Raw genomic sequence first — 25,677 nt, 5'->3', positions numbered from 1 at the left:
AGGATGTCATGACCCTGTTACATAATAGTTTAGTTTTTTCATTTTCCAGTTTTTGGTACATTATACTTATATATATTGGTGAGATTTGTTGTTATATATTCATCCATGTACACAATATAACTTGGCCAATATCATTCCCCTTTCCCCTTCCTTCTTTCTCCCCCTGATCCCTTTCCTTGAAGCTACTGATCTCCCTTTGATTTTCATGAGATCCCCAATCTTTCTTTTCCTTTTTCCTCTCTAGCTTCCAAATATGAAACACTTGTTTTATTTAATTTCTAGAGAAAAATAAATACATATTCAAATGAGACAATGTCTTGCTTAACTTGAATGAGAAATATTGTCCCTTTGGTGTAGATGAGTGAAATTTCCAAATGTATTTTATGATCCCAGGTAGAATGTCTTACCTCTGTCTTTTGAATTACAATCAGAAATAATACATCTATTTCTGATGGAATATGATTAGGAATCATATCATATTGACTAAAAACACCTCTGTACCCCCCCACCTAATGCTGTATATGTTTAAGTGAATTATGATATTTTTTCATGATTGTAAATTCTACTGTCTTAAATAAATTTAGAATACTTTTTTCCCTGCAGGAGGTGGCAGCGCTCACCTATAATTCCAGTGACTGGAGGCTGAGACAGAAGGATCACAAGTTCAGGTCAGCCTAGGCAACATAGGGAGACTGTCTCAAAAAAAAAAAGGCGTGGAAGATGGCAAGTGGCTGGGGATGTGGCTGAATAGTAGACAGCCTCTGGGTTTAATCCTCAGTGCCACAAAAACAAAAACAAAAGAAAGAAAGGAAGAAAGAAACATAAACTTCCCTATGTTGGGTAGAGTAAACAGGAATATAATATCTCGTTTCACAATAAAATCTGCCTACAATGGGAAAAAATCCTGTCTCTAAAGAGGGAATGTAACAGTTTTCTTGAAAATGGATGAATACCTTTGTGTAACCTAAGAAATATATGCTTTTTCTCCCTTTTAATTTGAAGGAAAGACCAGAAAGGTATATGTAAGCCTGGGAAAGAGGAGTTTCTGGGATGAGGCGAGTTTTGGATTTTTGTGTTTGAATTCTTTTGGCACTAAGCCATTTTATTTTCTTTTCAGGGAATATCTTACCTGGCCCTTGGAAAATCTTTTCCTATTGGTTTAATAAACAATATTAGAATGACTACTTGGAAAAAATGTAGTTGGAATCCTTCCTCAGGCTAAACAACAAAATGAATTCCTGCTATATTAAAGAATACCGTGAAAATTAAAGAAATCACAATAAAATATAGGCACATAATTGTACTGGAAATAACATAGATGCCCATTAGTGAGGGGGTAGTTAAATAAGGAATGCTATATCTTCTGAGTATCATGAAATCATATAAACTATAAGTTTACTGATCTGGAAAGATGTGTTGAACCTTAAGCATCTTTGTAGGAAATTCAAGCTATGTCTATATACAGTATGTATAGGGTAGTTCTACTTTTATTTTTAATATGAATGTCTGTTCTATATTTATATGTGTATATATAATGGTAAAAAAAGTCTGAAAGGTATGTACCAACTCAATCCCTCCAGATTACTTCTGGAGGGATGGAAGTGGAGGAGACAAAGAAAGTAGTAGTAGTTTTATCACTAAATATAATATTTTTAAGAGTGGTAAAACTATTATTATTTCTGCTCAATATTTTCTAAAGAAAAAGGCTAAACTTTTAAAAGTAAAAAAATTTATAATGGGGTAAGGAAGACTTCTGAGTATAACATCAAAGGCAAAAAATCATACAAGGAATCATTTTAAACTTCTGCTCACAAGTGACAAGATTGTAAAAAGGATTGACAACACAGAACACTGTGATAGATGTTGTGGGTCAGTGCAGTCAACGTCCATTCCTCCATCCTGCTGTGTGTAGAGGGTATGTGTTTCTGAGACTCCCCTGAAGTTACGATTCGGAATGTAATTAGGTTCTGTCAATATTTAGAAGGCAGATTTGAAACAGGGCTCATCTTTTAGCTGCTGTTGCTATTACCAAACAAAATTATGAAGACTGACATGCTTAGAGACAGCTACACTGATACCCAGAGTTCCAGTGTCCAATCATCAGCCTTGAAGATGTTGACAGTTGTTGTAGGCTCAGGAAAAACATGCCATACAGAGAGCAAAACTGCAGAAAATAGAGCAAAAATGAAAGGAGCATAAGGGAGAATACACTGTTGAAAACAGCGTATAGAACAGAGTGGACAGAGATGAGAAAAAGACAATGAAATAGGGGCTGGGACTGTGGCTTAGTGATAGAGTGCTCACCTGGCCCGCGTGAGGCACTGGGTATGATCCTCAGCACCACGTAAAAATACAATAAAGGTATTGTGTCCATCTACAACTAAATATATATATATATCAATGAAATAAAAATCAGGAACTAAAGATTATACATAACTGGAATTCCTAAAGAGGATAACTGAAAACAATAAAGATAAAATTAAAAAAAAAAAAACACTATTTGAAATAAAAGATTTTTTTTTTTAAACCGGGGATTGAACCATTGAGCGATATCCCCAGAAATCCCCACCTTTTTTTTTTTTTAGTATCCGGTGATCCCGTCAGTTTTTTCTTTCTTTCTTTTTTTTAATTATCTGCTCTTTTTAGTTATATATGATGTAGAATGTATTTTTGACATCATACATACATGGAGTATAACTTCCCATTCTTGTGGTTGTACATGCTGTAGTCATTATTTACATATGAACATAGGAAAGCTATGTCCAATTCATTCCACTGTCTTTCTCATCCCAACCCTCCCTCCCTTCCCCGTTTTCCCCTGTCCAATCCGGTGAACCTTCTGTCTCAGCTTTCTGGGCCACTGAGATTATAAGCATGTGTCACCATACCCAGCCTGTTCAATTTATTTTTAACTTTAAAAAATTAACTTCTGAGCTAGGTGTGGTGGCACACATCTGTAATTCCAGCAACTTAGGTTGAGACAGAAGGATCCACAAGTTTAAGGCCAGGCTTATCAACTTTTGTGATAACCTGTCTCAAATCACAAAATAAAAAGGTCTGGGGTGTAACTCAGTGGTAGCTACTCCCTGGATTTAATTCCTAGCGGGGTGGGGGAGCAGGGGAGGGATTTGATTTAAATAAACTCCCATTTCAAAAAAATCTAGTGGAGAGACTGTGAACAAAGACCAACCTATATGTAATTGTGAACAAAAGACCAATCTAAAGAAGCTATACTCTATGTCTACAACAAAACTTAAAGTAAACAAGGTAACACATGTATACAGCTTTATCTTCCATATGCCGAACAAATAACACTGGATTTATTCAGCTGCATTAAATAGTTAATTGTATATAGTTTTAGCTATTTATATGGAATATTTAAAACTCCTAAAATCTATAGGTTATGAAATTCCCATAAAGATCTAGGTTCAACAATTAGGTCACACAGCTATCAATTCCACAAAATGCTTGAGTCTGTGTCACAGGCAGAATAGTTCTGTGTGTACATTGGAAAGGCTCGCCTGGGGGACTTTCTCACTACATTCAGGTTATGAGGAAGAACTACACTCCATGACGATAGTCACAGTCTATCTGATGCCACCATGTAAATGTGGTACTTTAGTGCTCCAGGTGGTCCCGCAATGAAACTCCTGGCCTGCAGCATGGAACAAACTGTTCTGTGCATTGGCTTGGTCTGCTCTCTCCTGTTTAACTATTTGAGGGCTAGTCCCCATTCTGTAAGGACAATATTACTCAAATTAAAGTAAAAACTGAACTTTATTTCATAATAACTCTTCTTCAAATAAAGGAGCATAACTATGTTTTTATTCCTCATTCAGGTTTTAAAAAATTGATGGTAATAAGTAAAGACAAGATACAAATTAGTTTCCATTTTTTATTAAAATTGTTTTTTTTCTAAGGAATATATTACACTTAAAGTTCATTACTATAAATAAAGAATAATTTTCAAATCTTCTATTTTACTTATTAAAAGTGTAAACATAAAAGAAAATAATTCAACACTACCTCCCCTCCCCCCGACCCAATATACATTAAAAAAAAAATTCTTCTTTTCAGGAAAGTTCTCTCTTCAGAATGAAAACTATAGACTATCAAAATATGTTCATCCTCCTGGACTGCAAGGTCATGGCGGGAATGACCAGTGTCCATTGTGAAATAGGGCTGTGGGGCTGTGACTTAAGTCCGTCTCCTTCTTTGGGGATTGTCACTCAACTGCCCTCAGAGACAGATTCTTCTCTGTCCATCAGGTGTCCAAAGACATGGACAGCAGTAAGGCATTGAGCAAAGACTCTGTGATGAGCACAACATGAAGGCTGCACACTCCAGGAGGTGGATCAGAGCCAGTGGTGACAAGCAATGTGGCTGAGAATTAGTCATAGAATATTACAGCTGGAAGGATTCTGAGAAATCATCTAGTTGTTTTTTAGATGGCCTCAAACAGTAAGTCTTCTCACACTGAAAAGCACATCAATAAAATTTTATGGAATACTCTGATAATATCTATTTATGTATCTTCCTAAAACTATTTAAACATCGAAAAATTAGGTTTCAACTTTAAATATTGATAAACTAAGCCAAAATACACTGAAAACTTATGTTAACCATATTTTAACATTTTTAGAATATCCATTTGGTCTTAACAAAAATAAATATCTTATAGGAAAAAGGTAAGGTTTGCCGATTTTAAGAAAAAAGCAAGGAAAAAGAATGTTTTCTGAGAAAATACCAGAGAGAACTACATTATGACTACCTAACTGCTTGCCAGTTTCTTTAAAGCTGTCAGCTCAAGGCTACTGACATGGCTTTTATTTCCTTCCTGTAAATTCTGGTCTTCAAAACCTGAGACAAATTCTTATGATATTTTTGATAACTGGGACCTTAAAACAAACAAAATGAATCTAAGTTTGAACTGAAAACCGAGGTAGTCAGTTTTTATAAGCACTTGACCTTTTTTGAATTGGGAGGGGACTCTAGTTCATTGTCCCCAAATTAGCAGCTCTGCATTCTTCTTCCCTGCTCCACTTAACTTTTACCCCAGCTGCAGCCCACTCCTAACCACCACAGAATACCAGCATGTATGCAATTTCAAATTCTTCAGTTCACAGCTGAATTTTAGACTAATATTTCTGCATTGTCTCAGATTTTAAAAGTTTTTGCTTCAAAATTGTCATATTCTAAGAGACTAAAATATGTCTCTTAAAATTTCTTACAGGTTTAGTGTCCTTCTAAGTCTTGCTGAGTATACTATGCAGAATCAGTTATAAACAACCTTGATTAAGCTTTACTGAAGAGAAAGGGAGACATCAATGCAGTCAGTTACCTTCAGGAACTCACAATTTCTTAATCTCATACTCCATCACATTTCATGTTTGTGCAGAGAAAACACTGGGTCACCAGATTCCAAGCTTAATAAATATATATACAAAAAATGTCATCCACAATATTTTCTTCATAAAGTCATCAGTGCAAATATAATTATATCAAAAAATAAAGCAAAAATATATTTCAAGTATAAAAAGCACCATGCTTGGAAACAATACTATCTAATGGCATTACTGCACAACAGTCAAAATATAGTCAAACCTAGCACTGTGAATCTCAAATATATTATTAATCCATTTGATTTTTTGGTGAAGTTCTTTATACAACTTTGTGGGGTGATACATAATAATAATAAGTATGTAAGTTTAGATAATTATACATTTATTTAAAAATATACTCTACTTTTCTCTCACCTTGCATAATTTAATAGATGTATAATACTGAGTGTTGTCCAGCAGACCACTCTTTCTCTTAAACTGAAATTAACTATGTTTGGGGCCCCAGCTTTCACAATGACAAATACCACAAATACCTCTAATTTATATCTCATGCAAACATATACTTTAGATTTATGTATTTTAAAAAAGTAACTTTACGTGGGACTGCCAAAACAGCAGTTATGCTGCTTTGCTCATTTAGCACAATTTCTAAACAAGCTTCCTTCAAGGGTTGAATTTTTAATGCTACAGAACTTATTAGCTTTAGAGAGAAAAACTGGGCATCGCCTGTCATTAAAGAAATTTCAAAGAGGAATCGCTAAATGGGGTTGGTGCTCTGGTACCACAGTAGAATTATTTCACAAAATCTATGTGGTAAGAGAGTTATCAAAAGCAGGAGGTAAAAGATACAAATTTCATCTTATGCATAAAAAATTTTTCAGGTATTCTAAATTCTTCCTGAACAATTTTAGTCCACTGAAAATAATAACCACATACATGTTTATAACACAATTTCTTTTCATCTACATTGTTCAAAAGGGATAAAATAAATGGTTTTGCTTCATTGGATTACAGTTGTCATAACTAATACCTGAAAAATGTACAACAATTTTTTCTTCTGGTTGCACATCTTCAACGTTTTTGCAGGGCAGTGTGTTTTACTCTCTGCTTCCACATTTTTTGGAGTCATTATTAAGTTAATGGACAATGAAATGGAAGCTGAGCACTGAAGATCGGTGAGTAGACAGGGTTAACGATACACTGATAACAGTTCAGTAGTAGACTGCTACACAGCTGGCAAAAAAGGCAAGCGGAATGAAATCACAAGACTTAGTAAAACAGTTTAAAACTCTTCAGGACAAACAATGAGAACAATGATACAAATGTACTATGGACAAGTGGGGCATGATGGCACAAGCCTCTATCCCAGATACATGGGAAGTTGAGGCAGGAAGATTGCCAGCAAAAAGCCAGCCTGGGCCACATACTAAGACCCTGTCTTGAAACCAAAACCAAATCAAACTAAACTAAGCCCAAATAAAAGTGTACTATACGTACAGCCATCAAATTTAAAATAAGTGTAATAGTGATGTAGAAATTTTAATTCATTATTTTCTGTAAATTAAAGGGCAACTGATACTTCTGAGGGCAAGATCCACAACTTACAATTTTGTAATAATTGGCTATTATTTGTTTGTTACTGTGGTGTCCATGATGAACTTGCTTATCATTTTAGGTTAATGAAAATGCTGAGGTATGTAATCACTCTGGGAATTTCACCAATTATCCTGTTTTCAAAAGAAAACTTCAGGGAGATTATGTATCTTGAAGTATAAGATGTGGTGACTTGTAATTCCTTCTCCTTCTCCAATCTTTGAGGTGGCTGGGTAGTTGATGAGGAGCGACTGCTGTGAAGTTTTGCTTCAAGGTCCATTGTAGTCAACAGGCCCAAGCCAAAGTGCCACTTCTACCATTGCACAGGTTCACGCTTGCCCAGATTTTGTGCTTTGTTCACAGGAATATGAGATAAAGGAGTTGAGAATTCACTTTTCTTTAAATTTCACTTTTCCATTCTTAGTGCCATACACAGAGAAGAAATCCAGCCAGCAGAGGAAACAGATTGCCTAGCAGAAGCCAGAGGGTGACCACCAGGCTGGAGGAGCAGGAACAGAGATCTAGAGTTGAAAACAAGAAATTAACTTTCCATAACCATTTTTGTGATTAAATCATACCAATTAAATATTGACAGATGCGTAGAGGTGAATAAGAACCATCTTAGCAGAATAGAGTGACATCCTGGCCAGGAATGGTGGTGCACACCTGAAATTCCAGCAGCTCAGGAGGCTGAGGCAGGAGGATCGCAAGTTCAAAGTTAGCTTCAGAACTTAGTGAGTCCCTGAGCAACTTAGCATGACCCTGTCTCAAAATAAAAAATAAAAAGTGCTGGGAATGTGGCTCAGTGGTTAAATGCTCCTGGTTTCAATTCCTAGTACTAATAAAATAAACAAAAATTTAAAAATTTTTAAAAAGAGTGACTTCCTGAAACCCCAATACACAGTTATTGTTTTTTAATATTATAAAAGAATAGAATATACACACAAAGGAAGAAAAGATATCTACCAAGTCAAGGTAATAATAAAATGGCACCCATGAAAAGAAAGAAGTGTCTTAGGGTGGTAACCAGCAAAGGTAAAGATGGTACGTGAACTTGGTTATTCTGTGATGGATGAAGAACTTTCTCTCCTTTTTTTTTTTTTTTTAGTACTGGGGATTGAATCCAGGAGTGCTCTATCACTGAGCTACCTCCTCAACCCTTTTTATTTTTAAGACAGTTCTCAAGTTGCCAAGGCTGACCCTGAACTTGCAATCCTCTTGCCTTAGCCTTCTGAGTTGTTGGGATTACAGAGATATGCTGCTGTGCTGAGAAAGAACTCTTTTCTTTTATCCTTACTTGTCCCTTATAAGTAGGGTGACCATATAATTTATTATTCCAAACCAGTACAGTTCAAGAATAGAAGACAGCACTGTTAATAATTACACCAGGAGGGGAGACATGAGGCCTACCCAGTCAAACTAAGACAGATGGTCCCCAATTTCTAGAAATCTACCCATTCATCCATATCATGCAAGGTTTGATGTGGAAAAAGCAGACGATGGGCTTTGGGCACTAGGAATATATTTTAAATTATTCATGAACTGTTCTCAAGGCTAAAATGTTTCCCTAAATAATTCTCATAATCAAAATATTTTTATTGCAGTTGAGACAAGGCCAACCTAACCTTAATTTATGATGAGTTTTTATTTTTATATTTTGAACAATAAAGATCTTATATGGGAATTTTGAAGTTGTCATCAGAATGTCCACAATTCAAGTAGAGATAAAAGAAGTGTGAATTATAGAACTCGAAGAATTGTGGGCTGATAGGATAACTGTGAGTCAAGCATCAGTTTTTTTAAAAAGTTCTCTTGTAGGTAAATCTTGACTCAAGTCAAGAAATGGACAGTGGAAAAAATCACAATGTGAAATTACTTAAATAAATACTTACTGATTTTGAAAATATTCTGAACATTATAAGATGGGTCTTTAAAGAACCACTAAGGTTCAAGTCTAAATTGCTTAAAAGGTAACAAAAATAGAGTGGATCTTCAGTTACAGATGAGCAGAATGATAATTATCAAGGCATGAGACCACTCTTTGAGCATCTATTTTAGTGTTGAGTATCATTTTAAAAATTGTCTCATGGCATGTTACGTAGGCAACCTATGGGAAATTTCCATTCTTTCCCAATGGAATCACCATGTAATTGTTACAAATGTAATTGTATACAAATCCTATGAGAAGTCCACTTAATAGAAAATAGTGCTTCTCAAAGTATGGTCCCTAGACCAATATCAGCATCACCTAGGACCTTATTAAAAATGCAAATTATTCGTGTTTTAACATGGTTCTGATGCATGCTAAAGTTTGAGAACCTCTGACCTAGAGCTGTAAATGTCCACTATAGTAGTAGCCAGTACTTATATGTGCTATTAAAGTTAAATTAAAATCTTAGAGCTTGCTTGTACAGTTCAATGGTAGAGGACTTGTCCAGCATGCATGAGGCTTTGGGTTCAATCTCCAGCACTGAACAATAAACAAACAAACAAATAAATAAATATTTAGTTCTGGTCATAGTATCCACATTGCACATGTTCAATAGTCACTTGTGGCCAATGACTATTATATTATTGAATTGGACAATGTGAATTACAGAATATTTCCGTTAACACAAATGTTCTGTTAGAAAAATTTCTGGCCTACTGCATCAGGTAGTGGTGGAGTTAGCTGGAGTTACTTATAACACAGGTCTTTATCTCCTGATTTCGTAATCAATAATGGAAACTGTCTTGAGCAATAAAGAACAATTATTTAATTGCTTCAAGCATTTAGAAGTAATGAGTATGGAAAAGGAAGGAGAAAAGAAGATAAGTTTAACATTCTTTTTTTTTTTAGTTGTTGATGGACCTTTATTTCATTTACTTACTTATATGTGGTGCTAAGAATTGAACCCAGTGCCTTACACATGCTAGGCAAGTGCTCTACCACTGAGCCACAACCCCAAGTTTAACATTCTTAAAAGACACTGCAACTGTAAGGAAGCTATGTGAACAAATCATTTGAGAAAAACAACATCGACAAAAATCAGAAGAATTTGGGGAGAGAAATATCATTACACTTCCTCCAGAATATCAGCAGTTTTAATGTTTTAAAGTCACGCTTAAAAAAATACTTTAATTCAGAAGACAGATTAGGGATGATTGTTTAATAATTATTAATATTATTCATACAAGTACATTTCAAGTGTCAACATTTTTACAATTTGTTGGTCAATAAAAACTGTATTAAAGAGAAACAATCTACCTAAAAGAAATAGCATATGTAAAGTCTGTCCAGGTCCTTAGTTCATAGTTTAACATGTTCAGTTAAAGCTCTGTGTGTGCTCTATTCACATGTATTAGCATACATGGGAGGATGTGTTATTCTACAATTTCAACAGTGATGCTTACAAACTATAAAAGTAATGCTTGAAATTATCCATTCTTATAATATTTTTGCACATTTTTCAATATCAGTGTTAGTAATTTGAAGTTTACAATGTTTTTGAGCCTGCCTCCTATTGAACTGGCAAGTTAACATGAAAAGAAATAAGACCACAACACAAAGGCCTCAGAAAAAGGACTGATAAAGAGGGAAGCAGGATAAAAAGTAGAGTGTAAAGTGCCAGCTGGTTGGAGTAGAGTGTAAAGTGCCATGATCAAGTGCTGCCCACCTCTTTTCAACAGACTCCCTAGTCTTTGTCATGCTCCTAGGTGGGAACTTTTCAAAGGCCCTTGACTGGGTCTGGCTTTCTCCTCATTCCTACACATTCTTCTCCTGGATTCCAAAGAATTTTACCCCTAGCCAGCTGGAGTTAATGCTCCCTTTATTTCAACTCAAAGGCTAGTGGTCTGAATCCTTGCTTGTCTCTTTGACAATGAGATGGTGATAGTTTCTTACAATTAAATCTGGGATTAGGTCTGAGAATGAGAACTCATCAGAACTATCTATTTATGGATTTTAGCCAAAGTAATTTAATAACAACTGTAAGAAAACTAAGTCTTCCAATCATCTCCACATCAAAAGTTAATTGAGCGGATTTATTACTATATTTACTGTATATTACATCAAAAGGTGTAAGGCTTTATAGAATTTCAAATAATTAATTGTGTGATTACTATTAGAACTGCAGAAAATTCAGCTAACTAAAATACTGTGAAAAAAAAAAGAGTTTGAACCTGGCAGGCTTAGAAATTCTGTCTGCAAAGACAGTCCTTAGCTACTGTCTTAGAACTGCTGTCTTCTGGACTTCATCCTATGCACATTTTCCCTTTGCTAATTTTGTTTTGCATCCTTTTGCTTTAACAAGGCTAAGCCTTAAGTATGTCAAGTCCTGTGAGTCCTTCTATTGAGCCAACAGAACTAAAGGTGATCTTGAAGACCCTCAACGTAAGTACTAATCTCCCCAAACTCACCTCCTGCTAAAGCCCCTAGGACTTGGAAAAGAAAGGAAGTTTCCTAGAGGTGGAAAAACTTTCACGTGTAAACTGAATGTAGCCCTGTATTTTCAACCAGAGCACAGAAGAGACAAAGGGTTGTGAGTGCAGTTTCATTTTTAAAAATAACTGTAGTTAAGAAAATAAAACACTGCATGAGATTTTTGTTGTTCATATTCTAAAATGCTGTGCTGCCATAGATTTACTCACAGTTCATTTAAGCCACAATTTTAATTGAGAATTCATGAATTCTGTTCTTACAATCTTAGTGATGGGTTGTGAGCCTCAGTATGAACAATTGATAATGAGAAAGGCATTCTTCTCAAGTCAGATTTTTCAATCCTCCTTCTAGCTCTAAAGAACTGTCTCCTTACTACTTTAGAGTTCTATAATGGCAGGAAGAAGGATTTCGCTACAAGCTGCAACCAGGAGAGAAGCAACTCAACTTGCTCCAGGCTCTTATAAAGGTAATTTCAACACTGTGTAGGAAAAGTCCCCTCATTACTTTCCCTCTTAGTTCCAACCACAAAGAGTACTCACCCAGTGGAAGAGCTCGGGTCAGGTTAGCCACTGGGGGATCTGTCTCTGGAGGACACTGCTCACAGAAATCCCAGCATGATGGACAGAGCAGGTTTCCCTCATGAATCCAACCATTCATCTGAATACTGACAGGGAGGACCTGTCCAGCCCGGCTGCATAAATATGAAGTATCTTGGACCCAAACCATTAGACCTTGAAGAGAACAAGAAATCTTCCAATAGGGAGGAAAAAAAAAAAATCACATCAGTAAGATTCTAGGATATGAGATTTCTCCTTCAATTGCAGAAAATATACTAAAATTCACTAGAAATATTGGCTATAAAGCACAATTTGGCATTGAGCATACATATATATATATATATATATATATATATATATATATATATATATTTTTTTTTTTTTTTTTTAACTGTAGTTGAACACAGTTTTATTTATTTATTTTTATGTGGTGCTGAGTATTGAACCCAGGGTCTCGCCCATGCTAGACGAGCGCTCTACCACTGAGCCACAACCCCAGCTCCCCCAGCATACTTTTAACTCATAGTTTCTAAAAGATTTTCACTCTAGTAGTGTGTGTGTGTGTGTGTGTGTGTGTGTATGTGTGTATGTATGTAAATATATATATATATATTTAGTTGTTGATGGATCTTTATTTTATTTGCTTATTTATTTGTGGTGCTGGGAATTGAACCCAATGCCTCACAAGCACAAAGCAAACGCTCTACCCCTGAGCCACAACCTCAGCCCCTGTGGTGGTATTTCTTAAACTCTCAGTTCAGCAACTGGAATTCACAGACCCTGAAGCCAACTTATAAAGAATAATATTTCTATATTTTTCAGCATCCTTCAGCCTAAATCTCTGTGAAATAGCCATCAATCATTTCACCTCTCTCCACAAGTCAGGAGATTTTGTAAGTCAAATTTTATCAGTTATCTAAATCATTAAAATAATATATATTCACTGTAAAGAAAAAAAGCATAGAATATAGAAATGTACATAGGGAAAGTTCTTCATTCTTTCTTCCTACCCCAGATCTTCTGCTCAGAGATACAAATTCATGGTGATTTTATCCAGATTGGTAACATCTTTTTTTTTTTTTTAAGGTACTAGGGATTGATTCCCAGGGAGCTTTACTACTGAGCTACTCCCCAGCCCTTTTTAAGTTTTTATTTTGAGACAGGGTCTTGCTGAGTTGATGATGATGCTGGCTTTGAATTTCCTGCCTCAGCCTCATGAGTAGCTGGGATTACAGGTATGTGCCACTGTATCTAGCTAGACTAGTAACATCTTGAAAGGCAAGATTCAAATCTCAACTGCAGGGGTCACTAATGTTTTTTAACAAACACATTAAAGACAACTTTCAAAACATTTAAAAATCACTGTGTCTTCTTCAAAGTCGTTTCCTACAAAGACTTCATGTTAATTTCAAATACGCTACTTCACACTGAATATTTCTGGAACTTCTTTCTTGGAACTACCTTCAATGTCAGTGAATGCTTCTGAATGTGTCTGAGGGCAACAAATTTTTACTTGCCAAAGTAGATGCAATTTATGGAAATAGCCCAAAGCTGCCCAGAACCAAGTCTGATAAATGTAGCTGTCTAAACTATTTAACATAAGATTTAACATAGGGGTAATAGAAAACATTAAAGTTTATTTTCTTAGTTATTAAACTACTTCAAATGGCAATTTCAAAAGAAGAATTACAAAAGTACATTTGAACAATGAGTCATTTAAAAAATAACTCTATCATTAGTGAAGTTGAAATATAAGACTAATTTGGAAATTTGTTACAATAAGTACAAAAAACAAACTACAAAGTGACCTTTTCCCTAAGTCTGTCACTCAATAGTGCAAAGTAATCATTATTTTAAGCAAGAATTGATTGAGCATTATGCTTGGTGCTGAAAAGAATACCAAAGAAGTCCATGATACAGTGTCAGCCTTCTTGAACCTTTAACTAAGATAAAAGACATAACATATAACTTTTTCCTTAAAAAAAGACTATGAAGGGCTGGGGTTGTGGCTCAGCTGTAGAGTGCTCGCCTGGCATGTGCAAGGTGCTGGGTTCGATCCTCAGCACCATATTAAAAAAAAAAAATAAGTACATAAAATAAAGATTTTTTTAAAAAAGACTATGATTAAGAATTGAAAATCGGGCTGGGGATGTGGCTCAAGCGGTAGCGCGCTCGCCTGGCATGCGTGCGGCCCGGGTTCGATCCTCAACACCACATACAAACAAAGATGTTGTGTCCGCCAATAACTAAAAGAAATAAATATTAAAAAATTCTCTCTCTGTCTCTCCATCTCTCTCTCTCTTTAAAAAAAAAAGAATTGAAAATGGTAAAAACAATAGCAACAAATATTAGAAATTTTCATGTTAAAATAGCATTTATACCCTAAGATGGACATGGGATTCATTCATTTGTTTGTTTTAGTACTGGGAATTGAACCCGGGGTGCTTTACCACTGAGCTACATCCCCAGTCCTTTTTATTTATTTATTTAAAAAATTTGAGACAGGGTCTTGCTAAGTTGCGGAGGCTGGCCTTGAACCTGAGGTACTCCTGTCTCAGCCTCCATAGTCACTGGGATCACAAGTGTGTACCACTACACCCAGCAAGCATTTGGAGCAGAGTAAGGTACATATAGACGTTACAGTTTGGGAAGAAGAAGAGAATTAGATGAGTGTTGATGGGAAAACTCCCTTGATGAAGCTAATTCTGGGAATTAAGTGTTGGCAGACAAAGTAGATGTACAAGTAGAAGAAGACTTAATAGACTCAAGCAAGCTGAATCAAAATCCAGCAGCAAGGAAACCCAAGAAGCAACATGATGGAATTTGAAGAATACAGGAAGGCCTGGAATTGCTGGCACCAGAAATCAAGAAGTATAGGCTACAGATAGAGAGATTAAAGTTTATTTTATTAAGAGTTAGGTCTATTTCTGGTGTTCTTAAACAGCCTGTATATATTGAAGAACAACTGAAAAGCAATTTGGAAACTCTGAGTATGTACATAAGGCCTGTTGACCACTATCTTCACTACAATTTTAACTCTTTAAAAAATAAAGAGTTAAAAAAAAGAATTTACCAGCTTCCAGAGGGGAAAGAAAAAAAGATTATATACATTAAAAAAAAATCACAGTGATATTGAGAGCCAAAATGCAAAGGAAAAATTCCTTCAGAATTATGATGGACAATGATTTTCAAAAAGAAAACTATACCCAAACTACTGAAGAATAGTAGAATATGCCACCGCCAAATATGCCATTTTGGCATAACAATTATTTAGAGCTAAAGGCACTTGAAAAACAGCAGAACAAGGAAAATGTTCTGACTCTCCCTCTCTTCTTGAAAGATGTCCTCCCTGGGACTGGGGTTGTGGCTCAGGCATAGCGTGCTTGCCTAGCATGCGTGAGGCACTGGGTTCGAATAAAGGTCCATCAACAACTAAAAAATATTAAAAAAAAAAAAAAAAAAAAGATGTCTTCCTTATTCCAGGATAAAAGAAACATCACTGGAGCAAATTTTAGTACAAACAGATGCTGTTAAAATAATTCTCATCTTCCTTTAGCCTCCCCATATCTTTTACTTATTTTTCCATAATTGCTTCCCTTTGTTTAACCTAGTAAAAAAGCATCTAGATTTTACCACTTCTTTCATATGAAACTTTTATTAAATAAACACATATGTTTTACTCCTGGAAATGTACCTTTTGCCAACTTAATCCTTAGGCCCAGCTTGAGTCTTGCCTTCCCTACACTATCATCAAGTATAAGGGCAGGATAGTGATACTTTCATATGCTAGAGGTCTCAAAATTCTCCTCTCCCAGATACTCCTCAAAAATCCACCAGGGGATATGATCCATTAAAATGAAGGGAAAAAAAAAAAAAAAAAAACCTAGAAGTAAGGGAACCAATATAAGAAAGGGACAGAGGCATCTCCAGGATGATCTTGACTGGAGAAGGAAAGGGACAGTTATGTTATAAATTTAAAGGTTATCTTCATCCAGATTAGTGTAGATTAGAAATTTCCAGAGGTGATTTTCGTAAGATTAAACTGATAGAATACCTAAAGTATCTGATTATATGAAACTAGATGAGTCCAAGGAAAAAAGTTTGGAATTAAATTAGTGTTAAATAAAGAAAAACTGAATGAGAAAACAAGATATTAGTTATTAAATCCAGAGGGAAAATTTTGGGGGGAGAATTAGAGAAGTAATCATTGTAAAACACATGGCTTCACATTTACATAGTCATCTTAAGGTAAATATAATGAAAATATACCTATCCAAAATTACTACCGAGAAGATGGAGAACTAGGAAGCGAATGTAATATGAAGAAAAGGTGAAAGAGCTAAATACTACCAAATGGGCAGAGTGAGGAAAAGAAATAAGCTGTATTATTGTTATGTAGAAGGTGGTCCTTGTTTATAAGAAATATGAATTAAAGTATTTAGGAGTGAAAGTATTTAGCAGGTAGCATGCCTGCAATTTGCATGAAATGACCCAGAAAAAAATTTTTTGAGCCATTCTGAGAGTTTTTCAATCAAAATAAATAAAAACAACAATCATGAAACCAATAAACAAAAATGCCCCAAAGCCCCCCAACACAAAAGAGCTAATCAAACTGTTAATCATTAAGAAATCAAACACATTTTCCACATAAATAGTACTAGTATTAGAAAAAATAACTGACAATATTTTGGTACAGTGAAAGTAGAGCCAATCTTTGCAGATGGCATGGTAAGTCTATATAATCCCTTCATAGTGGCTGAGATTTATAAAACATTAAAAGAGCTTAAAAAGGTCACCTTCCTATTATACTTGTCACTGTTCTTGCTTTGTCTCCTTCAATATTCTCACTTATGGGAATTTATTTAAAAATGTAAATATATTTATAAAAGCATTTTTATATGGTGAAAATGGAAATAAATTCAATATGTACGAGAGTAACTTTCCTAATTATAATACTTTAAAATGATGCCGTGGTTCTGTAGCCATAAACAACAATAAACATTATTTTTTTTTAAAGAGAGAGAGAGAGAGAGAGGGAGAGGGGGAGAGAGAGAGAGAGAGAGAGAGAGAGAGAGAGAGAATTTTTAATACTTATTTTTTAGTTTTCAGCGGACACACATCTTTGTTTGTATGTGGTGCTGAGGATCGAACCTGGGCTGCACGCATGCCAGGCGAGCACGCTACCGCTTGAGCCATATCCCCAGCCCAACAATAAACATTATTAATGGAAAAACTTGGAAGAGGTATCCCCTATTAAAAGTACTAGAGCACTTGTTTAGCACGCATGAGGCCCTGGGTTTAATCCTAGTATTCACTGGGCCCCCCACAGTATTAAGTGAAGCCAGTAAGACAAAATTACATACCATAATTTTAACTAGGTAAGAACTACATACTATTTTTAATTAGAGCTTTATAGTTATACACAGTTGTTGGGTTCATTCCTAATAAACTCATACATGCATGAAAATCTACTTCAGTTCATGGTTCCCTCTTTTCCCTCCCATCTTCCCCCACTTATCCTTCTATTCTAATAGACTTTATTTAGCTCTCTATTAAATTGTATTTGATTGGTTCTTTACATAATCTTATCCTTCCCTCCCCCTTTCCTTCATTTCACTCTAGCTTCTGCATATGAGAGTAAACATCCAACCTTGGAGTTTCTGAGTTTGACTAATTTTACATAATATTCTCCATATCCATCCATATACTTGCAAATGCCACAATTTCATTCTTTTAAATGACTGAGAAGAACTCCGTTATATTTATATATGTACCACCTTGTCTTAATCCATTCATCTATTGATTGGGTTGATTCCACAATTTAGCTATTTTGAATTGTGCTGCTGTAAACATTGATGTGGCTTTGTTGTTGTATTATGCCAACTTTAGATCTTTCGGGAAAATACCCAGGAATGGGATAGCTGAGTCACATGGTGATTCCATCCCTGTTTGTTTTTTTTTTTTTTTTTGAGGACTCTCCAAACTGTTTTCCAAAGTGGTTTACTAGTCTGCAGTCCCACCAACAATGTGTTCAACAAAGTGTTCAATACATACATCTTTTTAAAATTTTTTTTAAGTTGTTGATAGACCTTTATTTATTTAATTTATCTACATGCTGTGCTGAGAACCAAACCCAGTGCCTCATACATGCCAGACAAGTGCTCTACCGCTGAGCCCCAGCCCCAGCCCTCAATACATACATCTTTAATGGGATTTATTAGAACGTGATTCCTGGATTCCAGTTGTCAGATTACAGCTAGAAAATATTTATTTCTAATTTTCTTTGTAAGACTTTAATGCTATATGAATTAAATGAAATTAAATAAAATATATATTACTAAAGGTGTTACCAAAAAAATTAAATGTCATAGTCAACTTTAAAAATAATTGCAAAATTCCTAATTACAAAGGACCATCTAACTCTTGTAGTGGAAATGGCACAATGCTTATTCTTCAGTTCTCAGGATCACATTATCCTTCCTGATATGGAAAATTAAGTTGGATACCCCTAAGTTACAGAATTCCTGTATCTTGATCAGTTCTTAAAAAGGTGACAATCAATATCAGATATATAAATAATTGGGAAAGTAGTAGTTTGGCCATTTAGATTACTTTAAATTTTTTTTCTTTTTTTAAATTTTTATTTATTTTTTACTAATTAGTTATACATGACAGTAGAATGCACTGCCATTTGGCTTTCTAATCTTAGTTTTTTCTTTTCTTTGGAAGGCTGAGGATTAAACTCAAAACCTATCTCATATTAGGTAAGTGCTCCACCACTGAGCTATATAAAAAGCATGAACTATATAAAAAACTATTATTAATCAACAATTAGTTTTTTAATTCTTATAACTCATTCTTTCTTTAGACCTCTTGAAATAAAATTTTACATTTCTTCCAATATAAAATATTTGTTCAAGAACAAAACTTAATCTTTATCATTACTTCCTCATTATGCTCAGAAGTAAAAATATTATGAAACTTATTAATATATAGATATTTTACATATACATATGTATTTTTTTTTTTTTTTGATAGGGGGTTGTAGTAGGGATTGAGCCCAGGGGGCACTCTGCACTAAGCCACATCCCCTTTCAATTTTTTATTTTGAGACAGGGTCTTGCTAAATTGTCAAGGCTGGCCTTGAACTTGTGATCCTCCTGCCTCAGCCTCCTCAATCTTTGGGATTATAGGCATGAACCATTGCACCTGGCTGCAATTATATCTACTGTTAAACAAATGTAGAAAGGCAAATTTTTCCTCAAAGAAATAAAAATATTTTCACAAAACACAAGCACCAAACTAATAATTACATAAATAATCAAAATAAGCTAAATTATCCATCAGTAAATTATGTATCTAAAATGCATAAAATATAATTTCAAATATAAAAGACCACAAGATAAAATTATATAATATTTAGCATAATTATTAAAAACATGTACTTTACCTGATAACATCCACTTCCCCAGTCTGGGTAACTCAGCTTCCTCTCACACTTTTCCATAACAAATGCCGACTTCTGGATTAGACAAACTGAATGGGGTCCATACTTTTCGGCACCATAGTTTTTAAAAATTTCTGAAGCAAACCAGGAGTCTCAAATTAGATTTTTTAATACAAAGAATAAGAAATTGAAGCATTCTATTTTATAATTAAAAGCTGCTTTAAGAAAATCAAACTTTTTATTTTTTAATTTATTTTATTTTTTAAAAATATTTATTTTTTAGTTGTAGTTGGACACAACACCTTTATTTCACTTATTTATTTATTTTTTATGGGGTGCTAAGGATTGAACCCAGGGTCTTGCACGTGCGAGGCGAGCGCTCTACCGCTGCCACAACCCCAGCCCCAAATCAAACTTTTTAAATGGACATTTTAAATAAAAATTTAAAATAAACAGGATTTTAAATTAAAAATGAATTGTCATAAAGGAACTAGCATGGTAGAATTACTATATATCAGAAATAAGAGAATAAAAGTAGGCTGAAAGTATCTAGGTTAAATATACTAAGGACTTGACACTAAGAATCATTAAATGATTAGATACCAAAATAAGAACTACAGAATGTAAATGGGAGACTATTAGAGAAAAATAAGTGGGATGGGGTTGTGGCTCAGTGGTAGAGCACTTGCCTATCATGTGTGAGGCACTGGGTTACCACATAAAAATAAATAAATAAAATAAAGGCATCATGTCCATCTACAACTAAATATATACATACATACGTGTGTGTGTGTGTGTGTGTGTGTGTGTATAAAAATATATATACATACATATAAAAAGGAGACAGGCAAAGGGTATAATGGGGGATTGAAAATTATCAAAGTATATTGTATGCATGTACAAGTATGCCACAAACAAAACCCATCATTCTGTATAATTAATGTGTGCCAATAAAACAAAACAAAAAAAAATAAGAATCACTGGCCTAAGTAAGGAGTTATATCCAAGTGACTCATGACAGGATGAGGCCAAATGATTTATATAATGAAGGGTTTTTTGGGTTTTGCAGCTTTTTTAAAAAAAACTTCAATTTGTGCCACCTCTGTAAAGTCATAAATAACATGCTGATCTATCTAGTCTCATTCTAAACATACACCTGCAGAGGTACAGTACCGAATGAACCTAATGGGCAAACCCTAGTAATAGTGTACTCTCTTTATACAAGCTTCATTTTTTTAAAGTAGAGAGTTCAACTAGTCCATTTTGAAATAAGTTTTTTATGTCAGTTTTTAAAAAATATTAATTATATGAGCTAAGAAATAAAATACAAAACAGAACTCTAGATTTCTTTTATTTATGAGTTTCAAAGTCTTCAAAGGGCATAGTGGTGTTCCATGTCCCTAATCCCATATACTCAGGAGACTGAGGTAGGAGGATTGCAAGTTTGAGGCCAGACTTGGCAACTTGGAGAGACCTTTTTAAAAAAATCTTTTTAGTTATAGGTGAACACAATATCTTTATTTTATTTATTAATTTTTATGTGGTGCTGAGGCTAGAACCCAGTGTCACACATGCTAGGTAAGCATCTACCACTGGGCCACAACCTGGCCCCTGGAGAGACCTTTTATAAAAATCAAAAATAACGCTAAAATATATAAATAAATCAAAAGGGTTGGTGGTGTAGCTTAGTAGTAGAACACCCCTGGAATTACCAGTACCATTGAAAAAAACAAACAAAAAAGCTCGTGATCAGTAAGCAAAACAGGGTTAAGCAAACCATAACCCTCAGCCCAAATCCTGAAACCCTCACACACTTAATATTGTTTATAAAATATATGTTTATATTATGTATAATATTGCTTACATATAATGTTGTTTACATATTAATTTGACACTGTAGAAGCACAGCACCTGCTACAGAGACCAGATGAATGGCAAAGCCTGAAATATTTATATTTTGCCCTTCACAAAGAAAAGTTTGCCAACTCCAGCTCTAAAACAATAAAATGGTTATCTCTGGAAAACCCACAATTGACAGATCTGTGTATTTCTTTTGCTTTAACATGGGACTTCTGAGTAGTTATATTAAGTCTTCAGGACATGAATTAAATAGATGAGTGATGGGAAAACAAGACTGTAGAAATATAGTTAAACCTGTCAGGTTTCAGAATAATTTGTAAAAACATCGTAGAAATTTGAAGTTTAAATGACCAAATCTATAATAAAGGAGTGAATAGTGTTGGGAGTGGGGGAAGACAACGTTGAAAACTTTAAAAACAGAGAGAAAAACTATTGCTTTTTATTAACATATCAGATGTGAGAATATTGTATGAGCTATAACTATTATTTCAAAATACGAGGAGCTGGGGTTGTGGATCAGCAGTAGAGTGCTCGCCTAGTACACGTGAGGCCCTGGGTTCAATCCTCAGCACAATATTAAAATAAATAAAATAAAGGTATTAAAAAATACTAAATCACCATATAGTTTATTCCTTTGATGTCTTTTCAGCCTCCCAAGTTATTGGGATTACTGGCATGACTTTAGTAATATATCTTACAGGCCATGGGGCAACAGTATTATTTTGAGATCTACAGAATGACATGTCGTGTTACTTCTAAACTGCATAAAATGCACACTTCCTATGAAAGAAAAAAAATAGGTTACCTAAGGCATTTTAATAAAAACAACCTGATACAAAAACAAGATGGGGGGGAAAAAAACAACCCAATACCAGAGGGTCTTACACTGATATCAATTAACTGTATTACTTGATGTCTGTTCATTCACCAATGAAATACAATAATATCTCTCTTATGTCTCTCATTAGGTTTTTAGAAAAAATAAAAGGAAATGATACATAATGAAAAGTGCTTTACAAGTGAAAATTGCTACGCAGATGTAAGGTATTGCTAAAATGCAGTGTGTGCACATGAATTCATGTATCTAAGAGATAACAATCCTCTTTATGAGCCAGCATAGTTCTATGTAATTATTATTTTATTTATATAATTCTCAAAACAATTCTATGAGATAGATATTATTATTCCCATTATACAGATGAAGAAACAGGCACAGGAAAGTTAAATGACTTCTCACTGATGAATAGCAGTGAAACTAAAACACAAACTCAGACAGGCTGGTTCCAGGATTGTGCCCTTCACCACTATTTTATATTGCTGATACATGATCTTATTGTGTATTTAATACTTGATTTAACTAGACTACTAACCTGGTTGATTTTCTAATATTCTACAATCTGAGCTGCGTTGATATTCACCACTTAAATGCCAACTGAATTCCTGACTGAAAGGGCAATAGTCAGCAATTTCTACTGACCCACCATAATAAGGCAAATCTTCTGTAGGTATTCCACTGAGTTCATCAAAGTACTGCAAAAATTAAAAAATATTATCAGAAAGACAAGAAATTAAGAGTCATTCTGCATAATCAAAATAAAGTCCATAGGCTACTTATAACAACTCTCTAATGCTGTATAACACAAGATATTAGTGTAGTTTTCTTCATAAACTGCATAACACAAAGAAGATATAATATGCCATAGGAAGGGTATTTTGAAGTTGCTATTGTTTAAAAATAAGCAAGATAAATAAATTAATTCAACATTTCTTAGGAGGACAAACTTGATTAATGTTTTAAAAAAGAGAATTTAACAGCAAAAGGAAGAGCTTTAAGAATTGACAAAACATAAAACAAATGCATAGAATTAAGACACTCTAAATATAAAGTGTCAGGTGATGTACACACCTATAGTCCTATCTATTGGGGAGGCTGAGTCAGGAGGATTGCTTGAGCCCAAGAGTTCAAGACTAACCTGGGCAACATAGTGTGACCCTGTTGCAAAGACAAACAAATAAAATGTACAGGTGTTTTTAGGAGGCTTAATTGATGTGCTGTTTTGAAAAAATAATAATTGAGAAAATAAATTAAATATATAAAAAAACTCTGAATACCAAAGAACAAGGTATCAGATAAGCCTAAATATTTCACATTTTACATTTTACAACAACTTATGAGTTATAAAGCTATGCTTAGGAATACAGTTACCATGCCAGGTGCAGTACCACACACCTATAATCCCAGTGGCTTGGGAGGCTGAGGTAGGAGGATCCCAAGTGCAAAGCCAGCCTCAGCAAAGGCGAGGTGCTAAGCAACTTAATGAGACCCTGTCTCTACATAAAATACAAATAGGGCTGGGGATGTGGATGTGGGGGTGGCACTCAGTGAGTGGTTGAGTGTCCCTGAGTTCACATCCTGGTACCAAAAAAAAATACAGTTGCCATCTTATGGTGTCTGAAGCACTCAGTGTGGTCATAAATATATGTAGGAAGCTCAAAATTAGCAGCTATCATTTTAAATTAGCTTCTGAGACATCATTTCTGACTTAAGATTACTCTGAAAATGGCAGGTAGAGCAAAGAAGTTTAGAGAGAGCCATGGCAACAAGAGATTTAAAGGTGTTCAGAGATTCAGACCTAAGTTACCTTTTTATAAACGCTACTGGTGATTGAACCCAGGGCCTTGCACATGCTAGGCAAATGCTCTACCACTGATTTACAGCCACAGCCCTTTTTAAATTTTATTGTGTGACAGGATCTTGCCGTGTTATCCAGAATGGCCTTAAACTTCTGATCCTCCTGCCTTAGCTTCCCACGTAGCTGGTATTACAGGTGGGAGCTACTATGTCAGACACCAAAGTGACTTTCGGAGGAATTTTAAAGAGAAAGATTTTGGAAGTAACTAGAAAGAAAACAGTTTAGAAACAGATCAAAACAATACATTCTACTATTATTATAAGGCACTGCCAGATATTAAATAATTGCTATTGATGAGTACACTAATGAAATGGAGGAATTCTTCAGTTTTTTTTTTTTTTCCTAACATGGAAAGCACAGAGGCCTTACACATCAAAAAATTTAGGAAATTTTATTTTATTTTTAAGTTTTTTGGTACTGTGGATTTAACCCAGGGGTGCTTTACCACTGAGCTACATCCCCAGCCCTTTTTATTTTGAGATAGGGTCTTGATAAATTGTTGAGGATCTCACAAAATTGCTGAAGCTACCTCCAGAGTCCCTGGGATTATAGGCGTGTGCCATAGCACTTGGCTTTGGGGAATTTACTCTCTGAAGTCAAAATGGAGATGACTTCTTAAAAATATGATTCCTAAAATTGTGCTGAAAACATGTGTTACCTGATATTCTGGTGGCAAAGGTTTAGGAAACTTCTGCAAATTACACACTGCAACTGCTCTCTGGTCCTGTCTGCAAGTTAATTGTAATGGATTACTTCTGAGCGTGTCACAGTACGGGCTCAGCACCTGCCTTCTGCACACAAAAATAAGCACCATATCATCAAATAAAAAAAAAAAAAATAATTAGAAGTCTATTATAGAGCTTGTCCATGCTAGATAAATTCTAACATTGTCGTACTGTTACTAAATGAAATCCTATTTATCTTTTTTCCTGTTTTCTGCATATCAGCTTTGTGTTTTAATGCCAATAGATGAAATTCTAGATGCTGGTCTAAAAATCAAATCATCATAATTAACAAATGGAGTCTCAGAAACAAATGGTAGTCATATCCCCTCTGCTCTGCAGCTACAAAGAGTGCAATCTTTTCCTATGTCAAAATCTAGTTTAAAGAATTTTGACAAATTGTTAAACTGAAAATATTCAAAAAACAATTTTATATTCTTGTGCAAAATGAAGACTGTGAGAATATTTCTAAATTTTACCAATTTGTCCTAATCCCTTTTAAACTGATTCCTGGAAGGACAATTTGATATAAGTAGTCTTATAAATTCTCAAATGATATCAGAATCTGTAGCATTGTCTTGTAAAACTAACCTTCAAACAAACCTGTAATCTGATCAGTCATCAAATTGGCAATTTATAATACAAAATTATATAAATGAGATCTCAGTATTCCATAGAAATTCTGGTAAGATGTATCCACAGAATTATACTAGGATCACTGATATTTTTATTCTCCCACATGTCTCCTAAGGAAAAAAAAAGCTAAGCCAGATTTCTTATTTGAAGGAAGATTGGTACTTTTCTCATTTAAGTCAGCATAACCTCTGAGTTCTATACCCAGCATTGCAAAACAAACAAGCAAACAAAAATTAACATAATATCTTTAGGGAATTATAGCTTCCTGAGATAAAATAGGTTAAAATACCTACCATAGTCTTTGGTAAACTTGAAGCAGCACAGTATACTAGGAAAGCAAAGGTCTTAAGTCATCAAAAAAGTTTGGATTCAAATACCAGGGCCAGCCACTTACTTAGTATTTAACT

At 34.6% G+C, this 25,677-nt stretch overlaps 1 protein-coding gene across 8 annotated transcripts in view; it reads right to left on the bottom strand.

Annotated features, from left to right (window-relative positions):
• Positions 1-3,881: 3,881 nt before the first annotated feature.
• Positions 3,882-25,677, bottom strand: part of Lmln (leishmanolysin like peptidase) — a 72,423-nt gene continuing 50,627 nt past the window's right edge. For 2 of the 8 annotated variants that reach the window (XM_027936187.2, XM_071615250.1), the window contains 5 exons: positions 24,571-24,703; positions 22,590-22,749; positions 19,363-19,493; positions 11,895-12,105; positions 3,882-7,456 (listed from right to left, as the gene is read on the bottom strand). In XM_027936187.2, coding sequence (XP_027791988.2) covers positions 7,356-7,456; positions 11,895-12,105; positions 19,363-19,493; positions 22,590-22,749; positions 24,571-24,703 — 736 coding nt within the window. In that variant the 3' untranslated portion in view covers positions 3,882-7,355. The remainder of the gene's footprint in view (positions 7,457-11,894; positions 12,106-19,362; positions 19,494-22,589; positions 22,750-24,570; positions 24,704-25,677) is intronic. The other 6 variants (XR_011708341.1, XR_011708339.1, XR_011708340.1 and 3 more) reach the window with 6 other exon arrangements.

The sequence above is a fragment of the Marmota flaviventris genome, chromosome 8 (assembly GCF_047511675.1).
Source record: "Marmota flaviventris isolate mMarFla1 chromosome 8, mMarFla1.hap1, whole genome shotgun sequence".
Lineage (NCBI taxonomy): Eukaryota > Metazoa > Chordata > Mammalia > Rodentia > Sciuridae > Marmota > Marmota flaviventris.
Note: the sequence above shows the minus strand (reverse complement) of the source record. Positions and strands in the feature narration are given on the sequence as shown.